The 27287-nt window shown below is 45.9% G+C and overlaps 2 protein-coding genes across 5 annotated transcripts in view; one reads left to right on the top strand and one right to left on the bottom strand.

Annotated features, from left to right (window-relative positions):
- The window catches only part of LOC147999037 (disks large homolog 5-like), a 51374-nt gene extending 38624 nt beyond the window's left edge, over window positions 1-12750 (top strand). For 2 of the 3 annotated variants that reach the window (XM_087595923.1, XM_087595922.1), the window contains 4 exons: window positions 9119-9278; window positions 10599-10742; window positions 11375-11537; window positions 12251-12750. In XM_087595923.1, the coding sequence (XP_087452049.1) occupies window positions 9133-9278; window positions 10599-10742; window positions 11375-11537; window positions 12251-12280 (483 nt within the window). In that variant the 5' untranslated portion in view covers window positions 9119-9132 and the 3' untranslated portion in view covers window positions 12281-12750. Of the gene's footprint in view, window positions 1-7897; window positions 8053-9118; window positions 9279-10598; window positions 10743-11374; window positions 11538-12250 lie in introns of those variants that run through there. The other variant, XM_087595921.1, reaches the window with a different exon arrangement.
- Window positions 1-27287, bottom strand: part of LOC134483571 (disks large homolog 5-like) — an 81981-nt gene that overhangs the window by 13448 nt on the left and 41246 nt on the right. Inside the window, exon 1 of one of the 2 annotated variants that reach the window (XM_087595969.1) lies at window positions 2944-3102. The exons of the other annotated variant lie outside the window; for it this stretch is intronic. The gene's annotated coding sequence lies outside the window, so the exon portion shown is untranslated. Of the gene's footprint in view, window positions 1-2943; window positions 3103-27287 lie in introns of those variants that run through there. 2 annotated transcript variants of the gene reach the window in all.

Raw genomic sequence — 27287 nt, 5'->3', positions numbered from 1 at the left:
ATCCTCATACCTCCAGCAGGCAGGTGATGAAGCTGTCCACTCTCAGCTCCCCTTCAGCCATCTTGTGGGCACCAGACTCTCCTCCCTGCAGCAGGAACAAGGGCTTCTCCATGGTGGCTGCAGCAGCAGTGGTGGTTTGGCATTCTCACCTAGGAGGCCCTATGCCTTTCTACCCCAGTTCCAACTCACCTCAGGCCCCGGCGTTCCCCCCATCCACTTCCCATGGAGCAGGGAGAGCAGCACCCACTAGAAATAAAAGGGAAGCCCTTGGTCCTGCCAAGACTGAACCCCCAGTGAAGGGGCTTGTTGGGGGGAGGGTGGTAATGGGGGGAGGATGGGGAGGGGAACACCCATAGAGAAGGGGAGGGGGGGGGTTAGGGGGATGTTTGCCTGGAAACCCAGAAAGGTAATAACAATTGAAATGTAAATAAGATATACCCAATTTAATAAAGATGGAGAAAAAAAATAGAAAGAAAAGGCACACATTTAAACAGAAGAATATGGACCCTAATTTTAAACCACAGCTCTGTCAATTAACTATACCTTAAGGAAGCTCAGAAAAGCAGGCCAAACAATTAATATTTTCTCGGTTTAAGTAAATAATAATGTCTGTTTCTTGCTATTGTGGAGGGAATTAAATAGATAATATGTAATCATGGAAATTTTGAAGTACCATCCATTTTTCTGTTCATTAAATCACTCTTCCTCATTTCATTGATCAAGTATGTATGTTTTCTTTTCATAGTTACACGTATAATAAAACCAGTATAAAAACCTTCAGAATTGTATAAGCTTTCACTTTTAACAAATTAAATTAGTTGTTCTTTGTATTTCTGCTGAACATTTAAATGTTCTTTATATGTCCCAATGCTACTTTATTAGGTACCTATAAACTTTAAACTCTTTGCCTGAGAGCATGAGTACTATTTAATTATATAGTAACTACACTCAGGCTGTCCTTGTATTAGAACCAATTATATCAGACTCTAAGAAAAATTACTATTGCTTTAAAGTTTGTGTGTGTATGAGTGAGAGTATGAGTATGAGTGTCTGTGTATGTGTGTGTGTGTGTGTGTGTGTGTGTGTGTGTGCAGCACATGACCAAACAACTTTCAGGAGCCATTTCTCTCCTTCTGTCATGTGGGTCCCAGGATGTAACCAGGTGTTTGACTTTGGCAATAAATAATATTACCAACTAAATAAATAAATAAACAAACAAAAAACAAGCCACGAATCAACTTTAAAAGTAAAGGCCAGAAGTTCACAGAATAGTAGCATTGGCCTTACCATATCCTTTCTTTGGGGATGGGAAAATTAATGTTCTGAAATCCATGACCTTCAGGAATTGTGATATTCATGGAAATTCAATTCCTTTGCAGATGCTCCAGTTGTTGTGGCCAATTGCTAGAAAGGTCAGCTTAAGCTTGCAGGACCCCCACCATCCCTTCCCTCCCCCCCCCGCCTCCACAGAAAGCTCAAAAGACACTGCCCAGAACTTACTCCACATTCCCCAGAACCACTTCCTTTGTCCATCATTTCTTTGAGACGAAAGGTCAGACTCCTTCACCCTAGTCTCTGCACAATCGACATCCCCCCTCCCAAAACACTTCTAAGACTGGAAAACATGTCTTAGGATGTATCTGCCAGACTCGGACTGAGACAAACTAGGGCACTGGTTGTCACTACAACATTGGTGACAGAGGACGCCAAGAACTCTCTAGGAGACAATAGAATGTCCAAGAAGGGACAGCAGATGTCATGGGGAGCAGACTTTGCCTCCCTGCTAATGTTCTCCCTGTACTGAGCATAAGCAGAGGTCCCCTTTCCAGGAGACTTTCCTGGGGCAGAGCCACTGAGCATCTCCTTCTCCAAAGCCAAATTTTGCTCAAGGCTTGATTATAAAAACCTTAGTAATTCCTATGCATCAAAATGAATGTTTCCTTCCAAATCCTGCTCAAAAATGTCTCATCCTAACTCAAATTATCCTCCTTCACCAATATTAGCCATTAAAAATTCCTGAGAAATAATACCAGTTTGAATATGCACTCAAAATGTTCTCCTGTCTTATTATGTACAGGTGCTTGAAATCACATCAAGAAATAGCCTGCATGGAAGGTTGCAACATGGGTGTGTGTTAGGGGAACACTCATGAAGCCTTGTGCTTAGCATTCAACGGTTGCCACAAAATTCCTTAGGAGGAAGACTTGAAATCATTATGGTGCTAGAAACAGTGTGGAGGCCAGTTGGCATAGGAAAGTGAAACATTAGAGCCACCATTGAAGGCTCCTGTTGGGCCCTACCTTGGTGTTTCCCTCCCCGCTCCCTGAGCCTTTCAGCCTGCTATAGCAAGAAATTGTGTACACCTTTGACAGCTGCTCTTAGCCCCTGATTTGGGGCTGGGATTTTCCATGGCACCCTTCCTCCCCACTGAGCTTTCCTGCTTCTTGTTTTTAAGAAGCTGTTTATGCCCCTGATTGGGCTGGAACTTTCACCACACAGACTTGTCCTATTTTCCTGGTAGGGATTTTCACCTGCCTTGTTGTTTTTCCACGGCTTTTGCCTCTGGTATATAAGGAGATCTCAGTAAAGCCTTGGTGGCACTCGCTAAAAAGGGGTGACCCGTGTACGTGTTTTCTTTCAACCCCACAAACCTACACCCGATATTCACACACTGTTGGCGCAGGCACTGACAATATGTATCACAATAGAAACTAGTAACTAGATTTAACCAAACTATCCTATTAATGCTGTATTTCATGGTATTTTTTTTTGCTCTCCTAGAACCTGGAAGAGGTTTGGGGTTTTCTAATCCGACTCATAATTTATTATCCTTCCCAACACTATGTGCTTTGTTCTGTTAATGCTAACAGCGGCATCCAATACCTAGGATATTTTCTACTGACATGTGTGACATGAGACAAAACAGTCCCTGTCATCCCTCACCTGAATAAACTTCCTTAGCGGACAGTGTAGTTGGAGGGTCCTTCTTTCCTCTCCAAGATCGAGAAACATTTCCAGTCTTCAGACACGTGTGTCAGCCATTGTCCAGTGACTGTCTTGAGATGTCCACAATGTCAGCTGAGTGTCGTCATCCAGCCTGCCCTGTAATTGTTGTAGATGATTAATAGGGTTCCAGCCCTAGGATTTAATTCAGTGCTACAATAACTGCCAAACACGCTCAAAGCCCTAGCTGCCACCCTAGTCCTGTGTGCTCTAGAGAAAGAAAATAAAGAACCACATTGTCTATCCAGTTTCTCCTCCAATAGAAGGAGAATGTGCATCGGGTCTTTTAAGTAACTCTAAGCCCCAGCTTCCCCACAGCTCCCTCCTTCGATTCCATTATTGGTGCATTTTCAGTAACGCTCACTTTATTTTTGGTGTGCAAAGAATATGCACCATGTCAGTAAAGTGTGTGTGTGTGTGTGTGTGTGTGTGTGTGTGTTCATCCATGAACTCACTATAAATTATTATCAAATGACCCATAAGACTGTGGAGAAACCTGTCGATGTGCATGCAGAATTATGTTACTACTGTTCCATGGCACCTTGCAGGGAACACTGAATTAGTGGGCCGCTTTAATAGAGCCTAAACAAGGCTCTGCATGGTTTTCGGTGAGATTGTGATGTGCAACACCACAACAGAGATCAGCAGAAGCTTCATTTATTCCATGCTGCTGTTACCAAGAGGAGGCAAAGCCTCATCCCATAGAGAGTCTGGTAGGATCTGATGAAAGGAAATAAACTCAGGGTTGAAATCAAGCCTTTAGAAACAAAGAGAAAAATACAAAGTCAAGGAAAGCAAGAGCTGTCTTTTCTTCCTCTTTTTTTTTTTTTTTGAGAAGATCCACAATAGAGACAACCCCTTCCTCAAACTAACAATGCACAAGAGAGACAATACATGAATTAAAAATCAGAAATGAAATGAGGGACATAACAATAGACACCGAGCAAATTCCAAAATCATTAGTTCTTACTCCCGAGGACTTTATGCCAGAAAACTGGAATATTTATTCGATATTGTTGATTTTGTAGACAGATAACAATTACCAAAGTTAAATCCAGATCTGGGAAGGTATCTGAATAATACCCCTAAGAAAATAGATACACTCATTAAAGGTTGCATACATTATATATTATATTGCTTTCTTTTTGCATGATTAAACCCCTTCAAGGACATTTAGCTATGTTATAGAAAGTGTTACTTTTAAAACAAAAGGACAAAGAGAGAAATTGAGGAGTCACTGAGAGACACTTCCCAGACAGGATCAAGGAAAGACGGCTGAGAGATGCAAGCAGGGGCTGCAATGCCGCCCTTGAGAAGAAAATGTTTTTCTCACTTTACCTCACACTATGCTGTACTGTGTCCGTTTTTTGTGGAAGCGGCTCTCATGCTCTCTGGGTTATGACAAGTATATTGTGATACTAGGAAGAGGGGTGATTTGCTATACAGATATTTTAAGAAGAAGCCTTTGCTTAGTCTCACTTCTTTGCCTAGTCTTGCCTCGGTCGTTCCTGGTATCATGGGAATAACGATCTTATTATATCTTTCCAAAAGGGAATGTGAGGTAATGCATATTCATGCCTGTATAAGGGTTAATAAGCTTGCAGCTGCATGCAGTTGCATCTGCCTTTGCTCTGCATCCCCTGTGTCCTGGTTATTTGTGACCATACCTGGGCCGCTAACACACTAGATGGTGACACGCATCACCCTTCTCAGTGTCAGGTTTATTTTCTTTCTTTTTTGAAATCTATGATGTGGAGGCGTATTACAGCAACAATATGAAATAGCAGGCGGGCATGTATGAAAATTGCTGTGTTTAAGCTAGGTGTGGGGACAAGTCCTCAAAAGGAGCTGTTAAGATGGGAAACAAATAATGCATTTATTGCTGGAATTGAGTTGCCTCAGCTGTGTTGCTCTGCCTGCTCAGTGTCCATTCAACATCACTCTGTTTCTACAGAGGAACTCAAGGTTTGCCCCAGCTGCCTGTGAGCTGTGATATGGGCAGAGAAAGGCCAGGACACAGTGGTGATTTCCCACTCCTCAGTTATGCTGAATTTTCCACTACTGTACTTGTATACACAAGTCCAGTGTGGTCAGTTATTATAGATATTTGTCATTTCTTACAGAGGGCAACTATGATTGACTACACCCAATTCTACAAAAAACAAAAAAAGGAAATCTGGCCCTTGGCAGCAATCAATCAAGAAATATCTAGGATGGTGGTGCATGAATTCTGCCAAGCAATGAACTCAGATAGGTGGGGTTGTGAGGAAGATGTATGGTTGAATATCCCAATAGATTCACGTTGTATCATCTTGATTTAATCTAAGGACAAAGAAGTGCAGTATCTCTGATGGCTTTCTTCCAAAACCTTGAAAGGTTCAGTGGGGTTTGACCTCAGTTCTTCATTCTTCTTGCTGGGGCAGCAACACTCAGGGAAGCTTGAGATTACCATAGGCACAGTATTAGGCTAGAAATGCTGAGTAGGTGATACTAAGTTGTTCAGATGGTGATACCCATTTCATTTGTTCTTAACGTGGACCAAAGGAAAGACAGATCAAGATCCTTAGAATAAAAAGATCATTTCCAGTTTTTTTCTACCTTTCCTGAATGAAAGACTGGTTGGTAGAGAATGGTAAAAATTCAAGAATTGGTAGATGATGCTTTGAATGAAGGGTGGGTTTCTGTGCTGGTTTTAGACAGGTTCTCAATTACCCCATCTTGTTCTCTACGTTGCTCGTCAGGTTCACTTTGAGCTCAAATAAAGCTGCTTCTACTTTCCAAAAGGTAGTCTTACAAAGGGGCCTCCAAGGACTGTGAGGACAGCATTAGCCAATGAGAATTGAGGTGTGTAACCCACAACTATAGCTTTATCTGAAAGACCCTCAGACAGAGGAGACTCTCGCTCCAGTCCTGAGGACAATCACCACCCCATGAACACACAGGACTCAGTCTTGATGTAAAAACAAGAGGTTTACTTTGGGATACCAATGCACTGGGGCTCGACACGGTCCTCACGAGGAGGGATGTAAGGAGCCTCAAACAACAGAAATGTACAGCTTAAACCGTCATTTATGATCACACAGTTTCATTAGCTCAGCTATTTCGGTGCCAAGAATAACTAGGCAGATGTTTCTCGTCCTGGGGATAAGGCCGTAACCACATCAATGTAGCTATTTCAGTAGGAAGGATTTCTGACTTGATATATGTTTTCTTATCCTGGGGTTCCCAGGACAAGGATCAAGTATATCTGTCTTGGCAGGTGTTTCTGTTCTGGAGTTCCCAGGACAAGGCTATAGTGATGTCAGCCTATAGCACAGCTGCATTCAGTACCAAGGATATCTCACTTCTATAGTGGTCAGTCAGCTTCCCAGAGATGTTTCCTGTCTTGTAATTGCCCTGCAGTAAATATGTTCTATACCCTCTGTTCTTATGGTCGGGCAGCTTCCTAGAGAGTGGGTGGGAATGTGCTTTCTGTACTTTCTGGTCTATTGTCTAACGTCTAGGGGCTAAGCGAGGGCCAGCTTAAAAGATTCTCATGCTTACGAAATGGCTGTTCTGATATCAAACGGGGATCTTTCATATCCACTTTCTTCCAAGTCTACCAGCCATCTCAGATTGTTGGTGTAATATGCCTGACAATCAAGGACACAGAAAAATAACTTGATACACAGCAAGGACATGGCAATCATATCCTGTGTCGTTATGTATGTTCTGGATGAAGTTTGTTAAAATGACAATATTGCACAAAGCTTTATATAGGACCCATCAAATTAAGGGTCACTATGCACCGTCATAGCTAAAATGGCCTGGTCAGAAGTGACCACTGGATCACTCTTCTGTAACTTCACATGAGAGGCTTGTGCTTTTTGTGTTTTATTATTTTTCTGTTTTTTTCTTATTTATTTATTTATTTATTTATTTATTTATTTACTTTTTGCTTTATATGTTGTGAGGAAGATAGTTCAAGTCATGCATCTGCCCCCAAAATCTGAGCTTTGCTACTAATACTGTAAACAGTATTAGTGTGTGCATCCAATAAAATAACTTGGTTTTTGTTTTTAGTACGATACATGCTTTTGTGTTTTGTGGGGTGATCCATGAAACAGGAGTGAAGATGCTTGTTTCTTACTCTGTCCACTGAGTTATGTCTCTAGGCTTGTCCTACTCCTTTGGCTGCACCCCCCACATCTGCTGACTATTTTATTTTTCAGATGAAATCACACGTTATAGCTTAGAGAGGCCTGTAAGCAATCCTACTTTGGTAACTTAAGTGCAAAGAGGAGAGCCCCACACTCAGCCTGAGGGTGTATTCACTGGTGGATCCAATATTTCAGTTTCCTCTCCTAACAGATCACCACAATGTTGCCAGGACCATAATGAGTGCAATTCTTTCTCCTAAGGAATCTGGTGGCAACTGTCAAATGTTAAGCACAAAGCTTCAGGTTGTACCTATAACACACACCCACATCGCAACCTACCCTACAGGCTATTTCTGGGTGTGATTTCATGCACCTGCACATGATGAGACAGGAGACCTCTTTGGCTACTTATAGGAACTGGTGTGATTTCTCAGTAATCTTTAATGGGTAATATTGCTGACTGAGGAGAATTTGAGGTAGGATGAAACATTTCTGTGCAGGGATTGGGGAGGAAGCACTCACTTAGATACATAGCAATGACTTAGGTTTTTCCAATCAAGCCTAGAGCCAAATTTGGCTTTGGAAGCATGTGGTGCTCAGTGGCTATGCCACAGGGAAGTCCCCTGAAAAGGGTCCATCAGCTTTTGCTCAGTACAGGCAGAACATTAGCAGGGAGGCAAAGTCTGTTATCCATGACATCAGCCGTCCCTTCGTGGACATTCTATTGTCTCCTAGAGAGACCTTGGAATCCCTGTGATGTCACCAGTATCGTTGTGACAACCAATTCCCTACTTTTTCTCTTAGTGTCCAAAGGATATATCCACAGACATGTTTGCCCGTCTTTGTAGGCGCTTTGGGAGAGTTGATGTTGTTAGAGAAGAGTCTAGAGTGAAGCAAATGAAACCTAAAGGTAATGATGGACACAGGACATGGGGAATGTGGAGTAAGTTCTGGGCAGTGTATGTTGAGCTTCCTGTCAGGGGTGTGTGTGGGGGTCTTCCGCTGGCCTTTATAACAATGGGCCACAACCACTGGAACATCTCCACAGATACTGAATTCCATGATTATCACAATTCCTGAAAGTCAAGGTTTTCACATCATTAGTTTCTCCATAACCACATGGAGGATATGGCACTGCCTATGCTATTATTGGGTGAACTTCTAGTCTTTACTTTTACAGTGCATTCGGTATGTTAAATTGATATAATAACACCATCAGGAATCATGGAGGGTATAACTTTTCTGAATTATACAGGGCATCAATGTACTTCACTTTCATTGCTTCTTTAATTTCAGTGACTATCTGACAGTAGTAAGAGGGAGAGAATTGTGCTCCTGACATGACCTTATATTCTTAGAACTCCTCTGACTACCTCTGGCTGACGGGGCCACTCTTACCTTCATATATTAGAGGTTCTGTGTGGAAGATATTTTTCTACAGTAGCCAAACTATATGGGGCAGGTAGAGAAAGAGCCTGTAACCTACTGACACTTCTGGGGCATTTGTCATTTCAGTAGGGGTAATTAATAAGTCTGTTGACCATGTCCTCCCCCTACATGACATTTTAATGCAAAGTTATTGGACTAGAGTAACAGTGTAGGATATCTGAGTATCCCTGATCAATCAAGTCATTGTGGATGCTGAATTGATGATCTGACTTCTGAAACCAGAGGGGTGAGGGTCCTGAAACCAGGTTGTAGCCTGCGTACCTGATAATAATCCTGGAGAAGGCATCTCTCTGGTACTTGTAAGCCTGTGTGGGCGGGCATAGGGAACACCTGGCTGCTTACATCTCTTGGTCTCTATATAGTAGTGGGGGAACTGTGATCCACTTAGGAGGCCTCTTACATATAGACCAAACTCCTTGCAGTGACACTGGCTTCCAAGCATGTTCTCCTGTTTGGACCTCACTGTGGTCTGTGTATGCTCTATGCATTCGCCCCATGCGGGTTCACTTGTATTCTTCTACCTACAGAGGCCTGCAGACAGATGTCATCCCCTGAAAATATCCTAAACAAGGTGCAGGCCAACGAGGAAGAGGAGAGGCTGAATAGAGAACTGGAGCTAACTACCAAGGAGAGAAATGAGCTGACAGATCGCCTCCTTTATGTGACAGGTGGATCCATGAGCAAGAGGTATGCATTGCTCCAAACAAAGGACCTTGTTCTAAACCTCATCTCCCATATAGAGGAGATTCAGAACCTGACCCTTACTGAGGAGTGAGTTTGGAAATGGACTCTCTGATTCCGCCTGTTGAAAATCTGAACTTGTGATGTGAGTGAAGAATTCAGGGATAAAGTCACTGGAGCATGAGTTCCCAGTGTACAATTGGAAAGCCCTTGACAGGTGGCAGTTTGCAAGGTTCTAGGTGCTGTGAGTTTGTGGACAGTTTTTGTACTTGCTAGGAAGGTGACTGAACGCTATCATCTCCTGGCAGCACCCTTAGGTGACAGGTCCCACATTGTTCATCTCCATGCTTAACTAGAAGGCCTGAGGCGGGGTTGGGGATTTAGCTCAGTGGTAGAGCGCTTGCCTAGGAAGCGCAAGGCCCTGGGTTCGGTCCCCAGGTCCGAAAAAAAGAACAAAAAAAAAAAAATTAAAAAAAAAAGAAGGCCTGAGGCTCAGGCCTGTTCCTTCTTGTCTGTGTGCCTTAAACACTGAGACAGTAATGGTGCTTACATTTCTACTGATTCCCATTGTGCTCTTTCCATATTTGTCTCTCTTTCTCATTCTCTGAGTCTGTTTACTTTTCTTTTCTTGTGGGTGTGTCCCAGTTTGTGTGTCTGTGTGTGCACAAGTCTGCATGCATATGCACAACTTTTATATGTTTCTATGTCCCTGCACACTTGGAATTTAGGGGTCTGTTTTTTGACCTCAGGATATACCTGTATAATAGTTTCATGGAGGTGTAAGTACTTTATTTTTGGAAGCCCCACTTTCAACAGTACAGTTCTTTGCCTGTGTGGTCACATTTGTCTATACATTTGTATGCCTTGGGCAGATTATAAGTTTGTGGCAATATCTGGTCTCAACTCCAGAATTATGTGTACTGTCTGCCTCTAGAATATTAGTTATTCAGCTTGTAGCATTCCACTTGTCAAAACAGGAAAAATGAAATCAGAGGTTTCTGGATGTGCGTGTGTGTGTGTGTGTGTGTGTGTGTGTGTGTGTGTGTGTGTTAGCGTAAGAGCTGTGGCCTAGGCTCTTGACAGCATAACAGGTTTGAATGCAGATCCAGCCCTCCTGATGGAAAAAAGTGAGCCAGGGAACCCTTTATCTGGGTGCTTAGCTTCTGTTGTCCTGGGCACACAATTCCAAGTTTCTGAAGCTGAAGAAGATCCAAATATGTAGAATTCAAAAAGTGTCCTTCCAGGGCTGGGGTAGTACAGGGCACAGCCTGAGTTCATATAATCCTAAACCTCGATGTTCATTGGGTTCTATCTTCCTGGGGCCAGCCCCTACTTCAGGCCAAATCCATTTTATGAAAACTTGAAGATAAAGGAGAAAGAGGTCATGTCATTACTGCACAACTTAGACACAAAGAACATTGAACATCGTGAGAAATTTCAGGAGCTCAAGAAGGAGATTAACTTCTATCGGTAAGTACTGGTCAGAAGGGCCCATCACTTGTGGAATGGCCATGTCTGCCTCTCTTTGTTCTGGACCGGAGGGTCTGCAGCTCTGGGTCCATGTCTTCTGCTGTTTAAATATCACTGTGCCGTGGGTCTTTTGGACTCAGTTTCAGTTCCATAAGAGACTGTGACTTCTCACCACAGTGTCTATGCATCTTTAGAAGGCTCTGGATAGAACTACACTGATTCAGGCATCAGAGTGTTATTAGGCCAACCTGCGGCTCTGGGGTCATACCAGGTTTAACAAAGCTCAATGTGTGGACCACATGGTTTGCATGACCTCCCTTTGTTCTACTGTCCTCTTGTGGTTGTTTACTGCCTACTAATTGATGCTGTCCCGATGCATTGGGCTCTCATGGGTAGTTGTAGATCCCTTGTTCTTTTGGACAGACATGGACTCTTATTGGTGCTTGGGTCACAGAAACAATTTATTCTTCCCTGGATTGGCCGTTTGCTGTTTGTGCAGCAGCCTTACATGTATGGAGATGTATTCTATGAAGTCTTTATGGGTATCTGGGTCCTGGTGGAGTTTGTGGGATTTGGCAGTTGGAATGGGAGGAAGAGGTTTCAGGATCTTACTATGCAGAGTGTGTTTCCAGCAACCTGCACAGCCGGCTCCTGATGGACCAGGCATGTATGAAGAAGAAGTTGGTCACATTGAAGCAGGAGAGCAAGGAGGTACAGCGATATTTGTTTGAGTTGAACCAGAAAGATGAAGACGAACAGGAGAAGACCAGCAACCTCCAGACCCAGCAAAATGTGGTAGGAACAAGCAGCTGAGTCAGATTAACAATGTCTGATACCATTTGCCTATTGGATACATCTTTGCTTCCCCTATCACCTGTCTAATCTCCCCACACCCAATCAGTCACCCACTTCATGTGATAGAGTTATTCATTGCTCTGTCTATGCACAAGTATTCTGGGATGTTAACCACTTTTCAGAAACTGAATTATTGGCAATTATACTTCTCTGCCCTTTTTGAAACTGCAGTCCAGAAATGGTGACAGAGGAATAACATATCATATGACTGCATCTCCCTATCACAGATTGGATGCTATGAAGAGTTTTCAACGAGTTCTTGGTCTTGTGACAAAGGTCATACAGGGGTCATGTTATGGTTGGAAGCACCTTGTAAGGATAAGAACCAAGTGCAAATGGCAAATGAGTCCTGGTCATTGGCTTTGATCTGGGTATCATGTGGCCTTCTCTTTCTTCCTGCACCCCAATTAGGTCTCTCCCCATTTCCCCATTTCTGGTTTGCACTGGTAGAGTCTGAGGAGCAGCTTGTTCTCCCACAGTACTGTGAGGGTTGCTGGTAATGTTCCCAGCATGCAGAGATATCAGCAATGATTTCAGTGAAAAGATCAGTGCTGTCTGTCCAATGTAGCTGAGGGGACAGAAGGCAGCAACTTGACAGCTGGTATGCATGTCCCCACCAAATCAGTGTCTTAATAGCTGCCTTGTCCTCCCAGGTCTCAGAAACTGCAGGAGACATGGCATAGGACGGATCCCAGGAAGACAGCCCCCTGAGGAATGAGTTTCTCTCTCAGGAGTTCCCTGTGACGACAATCCTCACAGTCAAAGACTTTTTGGGGGAATATTCTTCTTCTCAGATAATTTCCTCAATGTATAGAAACCCTAAATTTATGTATCCGTATGCCAGCCTGTCTCATTGAGGTCTTCCTCCTCTCTCCTACCGACAACACCATTTGAGAGACAACTGAGGGGACTGCCTTGACATCTCACGTCCTAGAGGAGAAACAGCACTACAACTGTGTTTCTAAATGTTCATTAAGAAAATGCTGTTGAGAAATGTTTTTGGTTATGATTTTCATTGAAGTTTTCTTTTTGTTATTTCATAGTTATATATTCTTGTTACTGTTTTTCATTTTTTATACCATTTTAGTTGTTCATTTTATGCCTGTTTTTTGTAAATTGTATTCCTTATGAATAAAAATTGATTTGTAACTCTTGACTCTTAAGACCATCTTATTCAAGGGTCCTTTCCCCTCCTGTAGACTTAGAACTGACAGCAGGATATGGATCTTTGCATGATCCAGTGAATTCAAAGCCACCAAGGGGTATACTGGGTGATAGTGTCTTTTGTGTGGATAATGTGACTTTTTTTATGGACACACACTTTATGATGTAATCACTGACATACTGTATCCATGCTGTCATGTGTTCTGCTCATCCTAGTCTATATCAGTCTACAACACACATTCCTTATTGACTGTGTGCACCAGATATTGAGTAACACACACTCATGCCTGTAGAGCTGCAGAAAAAATGACAACTTTCACAAAGGAATATAGAATAATCCTAATCGAGAACCATGTGCCTCAGTTTTTCTTACAATACAGCATTATTATTAAACCATAAAGATAATGACCATCAACGTCATTTTGGGAAATAGGTTTTTATAGGTGCTGTTTCACTTGATCATTCATATGCTGTGTTTTTTATTGTTGCTGATTATATTTATTTTTATCATGTAACTCAATGGATCTTTTTTTTTCAAATGTATGTCTGGGCCACTCCTGAGTGCATTTCCCTCATGATCCAAAAGAGGGAATAGCATTCCCCATTGTAGATGATTGTTAGGGACCATGTGGTTCTTCTGAGAGAGCAGCAGATACTCTAACCTGGGAGTCATCACCACAGCTCCTGTAGGTAGCTTTTGTCCTTCCAGGGCATGTGCTGTACTAGGTGGACACGATCACCTCCCATTTAGGAGAGAGATCTCAGGAGATGTGTATGTACAGGTGGTTGAGCAGTGCCTGCTCAATGTGGTAGGCTGCTAGGCAACCAACTGAACCCCAGCCCTGCTCCACCTGCATTCTTCGAGGCAGAGTTTCTATAGCCCAGGATGGTCTAGAATGCATCATCTACCTATGTCTTTTTTCCACTAATGATAGGATGAGGAGCATATGTCCTCCACACCCTTCTTTCCAAACAATGAACATGCTCATGGTCTGGTTATCACATGGCCATGAGGGAGGTAAATAACACTCAGCCAAAACAGAGGCGCATTCCACAGTCACACAGACAGCCTGGACAGATCTGACACGATCAGCACCAGGTTTGACTGCCACTACTTGAAGCAAGGTCCTCCAGTGTTAGGACAACCATTCAAACAGCAAAGAATGAACCTGTTCCCAGCATCCGAGGAGTGGGAGACCCAGAAACCCATGTGTCAATGTGGCCATTTGGAAAATGGAAGAGGGGAGGCAGGGAAGCAGGCAGAACTGGACACAGTTGCAGGGACCCAGGCAAAGAGGGAATATTGGGGCAGAGTCCATGAGATGTCAGTAGGCAACAGGCCAGCTGGGACTAGTGTGGGTACAGGGCTTCTAGTGTGGGTATGAGAGGAGCAAAAGTAGCAATGGTCAGATTCTGATGCAGCATAAAGATTGGAAGGAGCTTAGATCGTCTCAGTGTCGTATAGGGACATTATAGACACTGATGGGCAGTATGGGATTGCAGGGTCCCTTATAGTGGTCTCTGCAGGTGTCCGGGCTCTGTCAGACCTATGACTATCAGGCAGGCTCTGAGTGCAAGTGAGAGTCACGGGACAGGCCCTGTGTACAGCCTGGTTTGGGGACATTTCCAGGTGCCCCATGGACTGCAAAATAAAGGCAAAGGACACAGGGAAGCCAGCAGTTCCCATGCACAGGACATATACTAGTAGACCTTTCTAGAATTTCCATAGACCATCTGTCACTAGTCCTCACTATAGAAGGCACCAGCATTCTGCTTCAATTGGTGAGACAGCTAGTCTAACTCCAGCAGTAAGGCCTCAGGGAAGACAGTAAGAACTCACAGGTGACCTCTTTTACTATTGAAATAGGCTCTTCCTATGGAGCCCAGAGAGATCATAGGGTCCTAATTCTCCTGCCTCACAGTGACTGTAAATTCAAATCTACCTTCAAGAGCAATTGATTCATAGCACAGGGGGAAGATCAGATTAAGGCTATCTAAAGGCCCCAGGGTGGTAGGATTACCAGGGTCCTAGTAAGTTTCTCCAGCCTTAATTACAACCTGAGTCAGTCCTGCTGTGTGGGATATCGCCTGCTGCCCAGTGATATCACAACTTGGAATTCTTTGTCAAATATAAGCTGTTATGGGAATGAAGTAGCCACACAATAAACACTGGTCTGGATACTCCTAGGTCAAGAATCCCCTGTTGGAAATGCCTTGGACCGCACCATTTTACATTCCGGATCCTTCTGGCTTTTTAGCAGATTTATAAATACAAAAAAGAAAAATGGGCATAGTAATTTAAGCCTATGATCCCAGTCATGGGAAACTGAGTCAGGGTGATGGAAGACTGTAAGTTCCAGGCCAACCTGTGTTTCAAGAAAAAAAAAAAAAGGCATGGTGAAGGTTCCACTCAAGTAGAAACCAAAAGGCTTTCACATGGGGCCTGCCATCCACTGGTCAGCACTCCCATCGTCACAGCCACAGGGAGACACTGGGGAATTTTTCCCACTGTCTCTCTTTGGGATGCAGGCCACCCCATGATTCTATGTGAGGAATGCCCCAAAGGTTGCATCATGTGAGGGACCTAGATAGTTCCAGGATTGGGAGAATTCAGGAGTTTATAATTAGGGATGATCTACAGCTTTGCCAAAGCCTTTTCCCTCCACATGGCAGCCCCAGGTTTGGCCCCAACAGTAAAAATAAAATCCCCCCAAAATAATGCCAACAAAATATCACGAAGCCTAAACGTCTGACCAGTCTCCTCAAAAGTGCACAGGAACCTGACTCCACATTTAGGACCCACTATGGCCTCTGTGACCTGTGAGAAGGAATCTAATATGGGAATTAGTACAGTATGACTTATCCTTATGGATATCTTTGGTGACAATCACCACCTGACCCCTGAAAACCCATCTACCTGGGAGGCTCAGCACTCATGTCACCAAAAAAGCCCAGATCCTAGGGCCAGCATGGGCAGGAGGTGAAGAAAGTTTGTCTCTCGAGAACATCAGTTGCTGCTCCTGGCCTGACTCTATCCTCAGGAGACAATGTCGCCCCAGAAAGTGTGGGTGTCAATAGCTCTTCCCAGGCCAAGACTGGGATACTGCTTAAGTTTCACAATGCACAGCAGTGCTCACTCTAGAGCTAAATGTTCTACAGCTAAAAGGGGTGGGTGCTCTGTTGGCCATGCCCCTCCCCAGCAGTGTTTAGTGCACTCTGAGTGGAGCTTCAAATGAGAGGGACTTCTTGAGGCTACTCCCATGGAGAATGGCAGATTCATCAGAACAGGGAACAGGGTGAGTTCAGAGCACAGCTGGGAGGAATTTAGGGGTGTCAAGCCATGACTAAGACCAAATCCTGTGCTGACAGGCAGTTGAGCTGGAGAACTGGCATCCAAAGTGTGACTACCTGAATTCCTCTTAGACCAAAAGCCCTGGATCTGAGCTACTTTGCTGCATTCTCCTGAGCAGGGTCCCAGACGCAGCTCAGAATCAGGGTTGTGCATGGACTTTGGTGCTGGCAGCAGGTGGCTTAGCCACAAAGTGCCCAGCTTTCCCATCTGTGCCCACTCAAACTCCTCTGTTTCATTTTAGGTGTGTTTGGTATAGTTTTGAGACAGGGTATCTTGTAGCAGCCCAACTCGCTTTGAGCAACACTGTAACATAAAAATAACCTTGAATTCAAGATCCTCCAACCCCTCTGTCCCAAGTCCTGGAATTAAGACCTCCAGCTGTGACCATTTTACTTCAGCATAGGATACATCTGTGTTAGAGTGAGCTTTGGAAATACTGGAGTTCCTTAGAATTCAGGTTTCCTTAATTCTTGACAGGAGTTTTGTGATGATGCTGATGAGAGAGTCAGGAGTTAACACTGGGAGAGGTAACAGTCATGGCAGCCCTGAGTGCGCAGTGAAAGTCAAGACAGAAGCCAGCTGATTAGCACCTGAGTGAAAGTGGGAGGATTCAGAGTTCAAGAACAGACTCAGTTACATACCTAAGACCATATTGCAACATTTTTGTTTCATTTTTGGCTTGTTTTCTTTGAGACACGGTTTTAATTTATAGCCCTGGCTGTCCTGGAACTCACAATGCCTCTACCTCCCAATGGATTGAATTAAAGGCATGTGCCAACATGCACTGCCACTAAATAATTTTTAATTAAACTTTCGGGCAAAATCCAGTAATCCCAGTGCTTAAGAGGCCGAGGCAGGGAGATATCTGGTTTCCTGACAAGTCTGTTCTACAGAGAGCATATCAGAACTGCCAGGGCCGAACAGAGAAACCTTGTCTCAAAAAATAAACAACAAAATGTGTTTTTTTTTTTTTTAAAGAAAAGAGGACGGCAGGGGGTTGGGGATTTAGCTCAGTGGTAGAGCGCTTGCCTAGGAAGCACAAGGCCCTGGGTTCGGTCCCCAGCTCCGGAAAAAAAAATAGGAACGATTTGTCAGAGAATTAGAGGCAGAGATCCAAAAGATATTGGGCAGTTCAGAGTCTAGCTTCTGAGATGAAACTGGACACCCTGGGGTTAGAGTGGGGATTCGCATCTTGGACTGGTAGACAGAGGGTGGCTTCAGGGATGGAAGGCTCAGTCAGTCATTAGTCAGGATTCTCAATCAAGAGGGTGTTGTAAGATCCAAAATGTGTGAGCAGTGTTCTGCATGAGACTAGAAGAACCCGCCTACCCATACAAAACAGCCAATGAAGAGTAATCACAAGCATACATCTGGAGGTCCATGGAGAGGTTAACGTCCACCTTAGTGTGGATTATTCACAGCACAAGTGGAGAGGAGTAGAAGAGCTGATGGTGGCTGAGGCAGGAGAGGAGTTCAGGTGTGAATTTGAGCGAGTAAAACGAAGCTTGGAGGTCGGGCAGAGCAATGAGAGGTCTAACAGGATAGCTGTTGATATCCTTCAGATTAATTTGTCTTAAGAGCCCCATGCCATAGCCAAGGACAGGAATAGATCTGACTATTGAGTGGCTGGGCTCACATAGCCCAACAGGTTTGGCCTTGCCTCTGTGGGATTCCAAGTCTCTCCCTTTAGACACAGCCATGGTGAAGGTGTAGTAGTAAAGGTGCAGTTTGCTTTGCAATGCTCGGCTTATGGTGTTGAGTACTTCATGCTCCACAGAGCTAGGGAATGTCCTAGAAGCCAGGGAGGCTGAGCCATGAGGAAGACAGGTCTCTGGGAGAGAGAAATGATAACCAAAGTCACTAAGAACTTCCTGAATCACAGTGTCTGTTAACCATATATTTTATTTACTTATTTTATGTGCCTGAGTGTTTCACCTAATAAATGCTTGTGTACCATGTGGTATGTGTGGTGCCCGTGAAGTCCAGACTGATTCCCTAGAATTGCAATTACAGGTTAATAGGAGCCACCATGTGGCCACTGGGAACTGAACCTTGGTCTTCTGCTCTTAGCCACTAAACCAACCATCTCTTCAGCACCACCCCCCCAATTGTATAGTCATTAAGATTTAACCATTTGGCCTTCAGTATTTGAATTAATACAGATGTGACAAGAGTTATAGTTAACATGGTGGTTCAGGTATAGACAGGCAGGCATCTCATTGTATACAAAATATGAATCCTTCCTTCCTTCCTTCCTTTCTTTCTTTCACTTCTTTCTTCCTTCCTTCCTTCCTTCCTTCCTTTCTTTCTTTCTTTCACTTCTTTCTTCCTTCCTTCCTTCCTTTCTTTCTTTCTTTCTTTCTTTCTTTCTTTCTCTTTTTGTTTTACTCTTGGAGACAGTGTTGTTTTTTGTGTAGCTGACCTGGAATTAGCTCTGTAGAGGAAGCTGGCCTAGAATTCAGAAATCTGTCTGCCTCTGCCTCCCAAGTGTTAGGATCAAAGGCCTGTGCTACCACCACCACACATCGTTCTGTTTAAAGGAAAAATGTAGTCTTACAGGTCAGCATGAATTTAGCCCCGGTATATACATTTTCCTAGGCCTCAGGAGTCTAGAGTTCATGAAGGATTTGCTGCCTTCCCCTTTAGCCCTGGCTAACTATGAGAGCTCCACACACATGGGTGTTTGCTTCATTAGAGTCTGGAGGATGAGGGTCACAGGCTGAGGTAACTGTGTAGAGCAAAGGATGCCTGGTGAAGGTCAAGTGGGTAAAATGCTGAAATGCTAAGGGAAGAGGCCTATGGTAGGCGCCTCCTACACCTGAGACTTCCAACCCCGAAAAGCAGGGGGTAGAGAGTGAGGATGCACAGTGCACACAGGTCAGGACAAGGCCATGTTACTGAAGCCTCCATGTGTGGTGAGCAGGCTCTGGGGCACCATGAGGGACATCAGGAGCTTCTGCACTTTGTAGAACTACAGGGTTCCATGTTACCTCACATGCCCATGATTTGCCTCCTACTGCAGGGAGAAGCCAACACCAGAAGCCTCCAGCTCCCAGCCCTGCTTTTGCCATGTAGCTTTATCCAGAAGAGCTTGGAAGTCCCTGGACCTGGAGTCTCAGGTGGTTGTGAGCCACCTGACCCTGGTGCTGGAGACTGAACTCAAGTCTTCTGCAAGAGCAGCAAAGACCCGTGCGCTGCCTGGCCCAGCCAGGGCTGTGAAATGGTGTTTATTTTCATCTGAACAAACCCAACAACAGTTTAGGTCCCTAGAAGCCACGTAAACCTGGATGCAGTAGTGTCTGTTATCCAGCCCTTCCCACAGGGAGACAGGAGCCTAAAGTGGACAGTCTCTAGGATTAGGGGGAAGGGCTAGCCTAGCAATCACAGCCATGGACGAGAGGTAGAAGGTGAGGACCTGTGCTCAGGTTGTCCCTGACCTTTACACAAGCACATGAGCACCTGTACTCACAGAAACGCCATACAGACATAGGTGAGAAAAGAAATAAAAACAAACAACATTGAAAATACAATATACTGGGGCTGGAGGGATGGCTCAGTGGTTAAGACCACTGACTGCTCTTCCAGAGGATCTGAGTTCAATTCCCAGCAACCACACTGTGTCTTATAACCATTTCTAATCTCATCTACTACCCTCTACTGTTGTGTCTGAAAACAGGGACAGCGTACTCACTCATATGGACAAAATAAATAGTTTTTTAAAAATCCTTTTCTTAAAAAAAAAAAAAACTCTTCTGTGACACATGATCATTGTGTGATTCCAAATGTCGCTAAGTCAGTAAAGTCCTATTGCTACATGGTGCACCAGTTGTGTCAGCCTTGGTAGTAGAGTGGCACAGTTGAAAAGTTGCTGGTCACAGTGACCAGGCAGCCTAGAAAGCTCACCATGAGCAGAGAAGGCTGTGCTGTGTCCTAGTCCTCTACCCCACACTGCCACCTCATCCCTACGAACAGAGCAAAAAAGAACAGATGAGGAATCTTCCAGGTTTCTTTCCTCTTTGATTCCTTATTAACCTAGCCCTGTGCTACATGTAACCTTGTCACATCCTCTGTCCCATCCCTAAGCCCTCATACCTGTCAGATAAGACAGGGATCTTGCTTTGGGGGGAAGCTCTGGTCCCTCTCTGTCCTAAGAGGCTCTGAGCCATCGCTGAAAGAGAGTCCTCTGAGGATTGAGGGAAGTCCATAGCCAGTGCTCTGACTTCCAGGAAGGTTTGAGGAAGATGGTCCTCTTCTTGTGGTGCCTCTAGTAGGAGCAGCCCACACTTGTGCCCAGCTCCCACTGTCTGAAAAAGGCGGGTGGCTCTGGTCTTTGCACAGCTCCCCGGCTGAATGAACAGTGCATCTCTCCTCTCTCTCTTGCGGGAAGTCTCCAGTCACTGGTGCAGGTGCTGTTCCCAAGACAAAGGAAAGGAGAGTGCAAAGTGAGGGTTCCCAGGATCCTTTTTAAAAAATGTCTGCATTGTCTTCATTAATGTTTCTGTTTAATTTTTTATTCCATGTGTATTGATCTCATTGTAGGGGTGTGCATTCCAAATCATGAGTGTTGAAGGTGGAGGAAAAAGCATGGGAGTTACTTTATCCTACCGTGCGGGGTCCCAGGCTCTGAACCAGGTCGTTGAGCTCGGCTACAAAGAGCTTTCAAACTGAATTTCCTGCTGGCTCTGATTTCAGGGAGAGCATCTCATAGAGCCCAGACTGGCCAGTAAACTACTGATCCTCCTGCCTCAAGTATTGACATCTAGTTCATGAAATGTTGAGTTATTGACATGAGGAACTGGGGATGGGCAGAGGTGCATGACTGAGGCTATCTCTGCTTAGCGGCATGCCTTTGGGGACTGATAGTTTTCATCACTGAGGTGTCATTTGACTGCACAGGTCCTCTGGAGAGATGGAGTCTCTTTTGCCAGGGCATCAGGCTCTCAAGAGAGGCCTTGAAGGTGGAGGTCTGGAGGCCAGGCCTGCATTCCTCTTCAGAAGCTGCATTGCCCACTCTGGACAGTGCTATAGCACGGGGTCACATATCCAGTTCCACCCTGAGACCTGGTGATAAAGAATGTCCATCCTGGGACTAAACTCACGCTGCCATGTAGGGCTACATTCTTCCTTTAAAACAGAAGGATAAGTAGTGGTGGTGGCACATACCTTTGATCCTAACACTTTGGAGGCAGAGGCAGACAGATCTCTGTGAATTCTAGGCCAGCTTCCTCTACAGAGCCAGTTCCAGATCAGCTACACAAAGGAACCCTGTCTCCAAGATTAAAACAGAGAAAGAGAAAGAAAGAAAGGAAGGAAGAAAGAAAGGAAGGGAGGGAGGGAGGGAGGGAGGGAAGGAGGGAGGGAGGGAAGGAGGGAGGGAGGGAGGGAGAGAGAGAGAAAGAAAGAGAGAAAGAGAGAGAGAAAGAAAGAAAGAGGGAGAGAAAGAAAGAAAGAGAGAAAGAAAGAGAGAAAGAAAGAAAGACGTCACTGACACTGGGCACCTGAAGGCTCTTGCTGCCTTCAGTTTGTTGTCCTATTAACCTGGTAGCTTCATTTCTTGAGAAGCTTGGGCAGAAGATGTGTAGAGGAACAAGGTCCAGCTGAGAGGAGGGATCTAGAGTGTTCCGTGGTTGGCAAATAGGCTCTGAGATCTGGCCTGTGCACTCAGGCCAGTGTAACTGTTTGTCTTAGCTCCAGGCTCAAGAGGCTTGAATTGACCCAGGATCAGAATACCACAAGTGGCCTGTGTTTTCCGAGCTTTCTTATGGTTGCAAGCTCTGGGTAGACTCACGTGTACTTTTCCATCATTCCCTGAGCTCTAGGTGACTCGGATGGATCATGGAGATATCTCTAAGCCTATGCCAGCACAGCAGTGACATCATGGCAGTGTCCTCTAGGGTTCCAGGACTGGATTTTTTTTCTCTCTGCTGAAATAAGGAATAAGACATCCTATAAAACAAGGCCAAGCCTTCCTAGAGTTGAAGCCCAGAACACACAAGACTCCCCCAGGGATGGGCCCATCCAAGAAGGTGTGGGATGTTTTGTGGCTTAGGTTGTTTCACGGTGAGTGAGAAGTGTCTAAGACGCACACATGTAGCTGCTTGGGAGCTGGGGAGGTCATGGGACCCCCTAGATCTGATTCTGTAGATGACTGTGAACATCCATGTGCTGGAAACTGAACTCTGGTCCTCAATCACTGAGCCATCCCACTGGCCCCTGGCTGTCCCTTCCTAGAATGTTTCTGTATTTCCTCCTACTTGATGCCTTGATGCTGGCTCCTAGCCCAGTGGCCTATATACAAGATGAATTCTATAAATGTCTTATAAACACTAAGTATCCTGTGAAGGGTACTAGAGCCCTGTTCATAACAGGAAGGCTGAGGAATCCAGTCTGCAGCAAAGAGAAGGCTGGGTGCTTTTCCTGTCATTCAGCATGAAGGGCCAGTCATGTTTTCATTGTAGCGTCCTGGTTATGCTATGGGTCTTCCTGGTGCAGCAGTCCTGTTCTGTGACAAATGATGTGTCTCCTGCAGGAGGAAGAGTGGTCGAGTCACAGTACCTGAAATATGACAAGAAAACGAAACAGGTGATGAAGTCCTTGACTCCCAGAACCACAGGAAGTGGGTTAGGTGGAGGGCAAGTAGGGAGACAGCTGAATCCTGAAGGAAACTGTTGGGACCTTTGCCAGGTGCCTCTGTGACATCCAGACTTGGACACAGGGATGAGTCTGGGTATCTAGCATCAGCATATATCAGTCTCCATGGTCTACGGCCCCTGCACCTCCTCACTGCTCCTCTTGCTTTGGAGACCTCAATTTTGCCAAGCCTTTTCTTCAGGACCATCCCCTGAATCATCCAGGTGGCTCCTAAGAGACAGGCACTGACAGCAGACATTTGGTATGGCTCGCAGGCGAAATTGTCATGGGGCTTTTGCCATCCTACCCAGAATGCTGTGAAAGGCCCCACTTTGGTGGTGGTCACTTCTGGAATGTCCTGTGTGATAGTTTCAGCTGTGAATAACAAGGCTAGCAGTTTCTACTGCTGCCCACACAGGCCTCCAGCACCCTGAAAGCTGCAGTGCTCACCTAGAAGGGAAGCACATTCAGGACAGGGAGAGCCCTGAGGAGCTCAGTCAGCTTCCTGGTCATCCCTGCAGGGACACATCACCCCTGCAGTGTGGTCATCCCCACAGTGACACCTCACCCCTGCAGTGTGTGGTCATCCCCGCAGTGACACCTCACCCCTGCACTGTGTGGTCATCCCCGCAGTGACACCTCACCCCTGCACTGTGTGGTCATCCCCGAAGTGACACCTCACCCCTGCAGTGTGTGGTCATCCCCGAAGTGACTCCTCGCCCCTGCAGTGTGTGGTCATCCCCGCAGTGACACCTCACCCCTGCACTGTGTGGTCATTCCCGCAGTGACACCTCACCCCTGCAGTGTGTGGTCATCCCCACAGTGATGCCCCACCCCTGCACTGTGTGGTCATCCCCGCAGTGACACCTCACCCCTGCACTGTGTGGTCATCCCCGCAGTGACACCTCACCCCTGCAGTGTGTGGTCATCCCCGCAGTGATGCCCCAACCCTGCACTGTGTGGTCATCCCCGCAGTGATGCCTCACCCCTGCACTGTGTGGTCATCCCTGCGGTGACACCTCACCCCTGCAGTGTGTGGTCACCTCTGCAGTGGCATCTCACCCCTGAAGTGTGTGGTCATCCCCTGAGTGATGCCTCACCCCTGCAGTGTGTGGTCATCCCCGCAGTGACACCTCACCCCTGCAGTGTGTGGTCATCCCCGCAGTGACACCTCACCCCTGCAGTGTGTGGTCATTCCTGCAGTGACACCTCACCCCTGCAGTGTGTGGTCATCCCCGCAGTGACACCTCACCCCTGCACTGTGTGGTCATCCCTGCAGTGACTCCTCACCCCTGCAGTGTGTGGTCATCCCTGCAGTGACTCCTCACCCCTGCAGTGTGTGGTCATTCCTGCAGTGACACCTAACCCCTGCACTGTGTGGTCATCCCTGCAGTGATGCGTCACCCCTGCAGTGCAGACCTTTGGGCCTGTGGCCTTCAGGTTCCGGATTATCTGTTAAACTCAGTTCATAATCAGGATGTTTTGTGTTCAGCCTCTGCCTGGACTGTACTCCAAGAAGAGTTCAAGGGTTTCTGTGGCAACATCTATCGATCAAGCCTTAGCAAAAGGATTCCCACATCACCCTGCAGGCAGATTCCCATAATCATCCCTAGTCCATTTAAGCTGCTGCTGAAGATGCCTTGAAGGCATAGCCACAGTGACCCCGTGTGTTCAGAGGTGATGTTTTCCTTTAGGAACCTGATGCTGAGTCTTCTCCTAACCCAGCAGGCAGTCCCTGCATCAGGCTGGAGTCTTGAGTTTCTGTGTTGTCCTGATACCACCTGCTGTGTTCTCCTGGGGCAGAATGGATCTCAGAAGGTCTGGGCCAGTCTCACTGGTTGAGGATTCTTGCAAGGCCTCATCTCCAATTCCTGAGGGATGGTGTAGGTTAGGAGAATGCCTGGATTTGAAATTCAGTGTTTTCAGATTTCAGGATTGGATGAGGGGTACTCAGCATGTGCATGTGTCCATGTCTCTGTATGCATGCACATGCAGGCCAGGGATGGACACCAGCAACCTTCCTCAGTCACCCTATGCCTCTCACACAAAGGAGCTCTCACACAGAAGCTGTGGCTCACAGATGAGGCTGGTCAGGCTTAGAGTCCCAGAGATTCTTCTGCTGTGCTTCAAAACTTTGAATATGTGTGTGCGTGTGTGTGTGTGTGTGTGTGTGTGTGTGTGTGTGTGAGAGAGAGAGAGAGAGAGAGAGAGAGAGAGAGAGAGAGAGATTCTACCAGCATGTACAACCATGCATGCACATATGGATGCCAGAGGGAAATATCCGGTGTCTTCCTTTTCGAACAGGGTCCTAATCAACTATCAGGTCTCTATATCTTAATATCTCGCAGGGGTCCCAGCGTGAGCATAGCCAGGGCATACACATGCTTGGCTGTCAGGCAGGCAAGAGGCAGAGATCTTGTTCTATTCTTCATGGTTAATGCTCTTAGTGCCCTTGAGGGCCTGGCTGACACCTGCCTGGAGACTGCTGGATCTGATGCTGGCCTAGACAGCCAGGGCTATTGATGATGGATGTCCAAAGTGGCCCTCATTCTTGGCAAACTTCTCTCTTCTAGTCTAAATGTGCTTGGGTGTTTAATGCAAGGACTGGGTTTTAGTTTTCCTCTTCCATCCTGCTGCCTCCTTGTTTTCTTCAGCGGGTCACCTGCCCTAGTGAGGAAAGAGAAGTGTGTGAACCACAGCACCACCCTCCCATGCTTCTGCTTGCTGGTCTGTGGTATCTGTTGATGGAGAACCGTTCCTGTGGCGGTCCCGTTGCTGTTTGTGAGTTTTGAGGATTTACGCCAGTGTAGTAATGTGCATAGTCATCCTGGGAAACACCACAGGAAGTTGGTCCCCAGGTTTCAGCACACAGAAGCACAGGCCATAAGAGATGCCCAGGTGTTGAAGGAGGTCCGGTAGATGTGCTGTTCGTTTCCTGTGTCTGATGCATGATTGTCCCTTGCTTAATAAAATGTATACACAAAACTCTTTAAGTGTCCCACTGACCTCTGAGAAAGAACATCAATGGGAAGATGGCTTTGAACTCTTAACTCCCTGTTCCTTTCCTCATAACAGGTTTCTGCAGCAACCAAAGGAGAGAAGCCACCTGAGGGAAGGAAGTCCAAGACAGTGCCTAGGAGCAGAAGTAGGGTCTGGCTGTAGAGGGGACAAGTGACTGGGTATAGGGACTCTAGGATCAGAAAAGAGGCTGTCTGGCATCTCCCACAGCAACGAAGACAGTGACGCATAGTCATGCTCAAAGGCCAGTCTGATCCACACAGTCCCTCATTTCCCAGGCGATTATAGATGGTGTCAGGTAGCAGTTGAAAACTGGCCATCAGGGCATGATTCAAGTGTTTATTAAGGTATCATGGCATCAAGAGTATATGAGGGAATAGCCATATGTACACAGAACGACTTGCAGATCCAGAGAGCAGGGAGGGAATAGCCAGGAGCTCCTGCTTGCTGCTGCCTTAGGGGTTCTACAGAAATCCCAGTGGCACTTGGGAAGTGGAGGCCATATCAATTAGGGATTGTGGCCACATGGGGAGATTGAGGCCAGCCATATGCTGTGGCATCAGAACACTGACCAGCGATGACAAAATGGAACATAAAACACTGGTTGCTCAGCTTTGATACTGCTGACTGCTGACGTGGCCAGGGGCCATCCGGTTCAACAAAGGCTCAGCCAACAGTTGTCTCTCCACTCACCAAAGGTCAAAGAGTGGCCCAGCTCCAAAACCAAATGTGTGCCCACATTTCAATGGCTCCGGTACTGTTTCACCTCAGCTGCGGAGATCTCAGGATCCATGATGTCCAGCACGCACACACCCGAAAGAGACAGTCTTAGGGGTCGTAGGCAGGACTGAGGGTGGTGAGCCTCTGCCTCACGGCTCAATGGCCCTGACCTTGGCATTGTTTGGGCACAAGAGAGCAAAGTGATGGGGACAGACAACCTGCAGTCTACCATGCGGGAAGGGCATGACTAACACTGATTGATCACATCCATGTGACTACTGAAGCTTTTCCTGCTCTCTGTAGTGGTGACCTTACAGAAACCATGCACACCCGGTTTAGACTGTATTAAAATAGCCACCATTTCAGGGTTCCCTGCAAGGTACCATGGGACAGTAGTAGCATGAGTCTGCATGTATCTCGACAGTTTTCACTAGGGACCAAACACACACACACACACACACACACACACACACACACACACACACGTGTGTGACACATGTGACATGGTGCACATTCTATGCACACAGAAGAAAGTGAGTAGTAGTGAAAACACACCAATAATGGAATTGATGGAGGGAGCTGTGGGGAAGCTGGGGCTTAGAGTTACTTAAAGGCCCTATGCAGGCTCTCCTTTTGTTGGAGGAGAAACTTCAAGTGCAAAGTGGCTCTTTATTTTCTTTCTCTAAAGCACAGAGGGCTAGGGTGGATCACAGGGCTTTGAGCATGTTCGGCAAGTACAGTCATGCAGAATTAAATCCTAGGACAGGAACCCTATTAATCTTCTACAGAATTACAGAGCAGCCTGG

The sequence above is a fragment of the Rattus norvegicus genome, chromosome 19 (assembly GCF_021556685.1).
Source record: "Rattus norvegicus strain SHRSP/BbbUtx chromosome 19, alternate assembly SHRSP_T2T, whole genome shotgun sequence".
Taxonomy (NCBI): domain Eukaryota; kingdom Metazoa; phylum Chordata; class Mammalia; order Rodentia; family Muridae; genus Rattus; species Rattus norvegicus.
The sequence above is the reverse complement of the archived record's forward strand: the minus strand, read 5'-3'. Positions and strand labels throughout refer to the sequence as shown.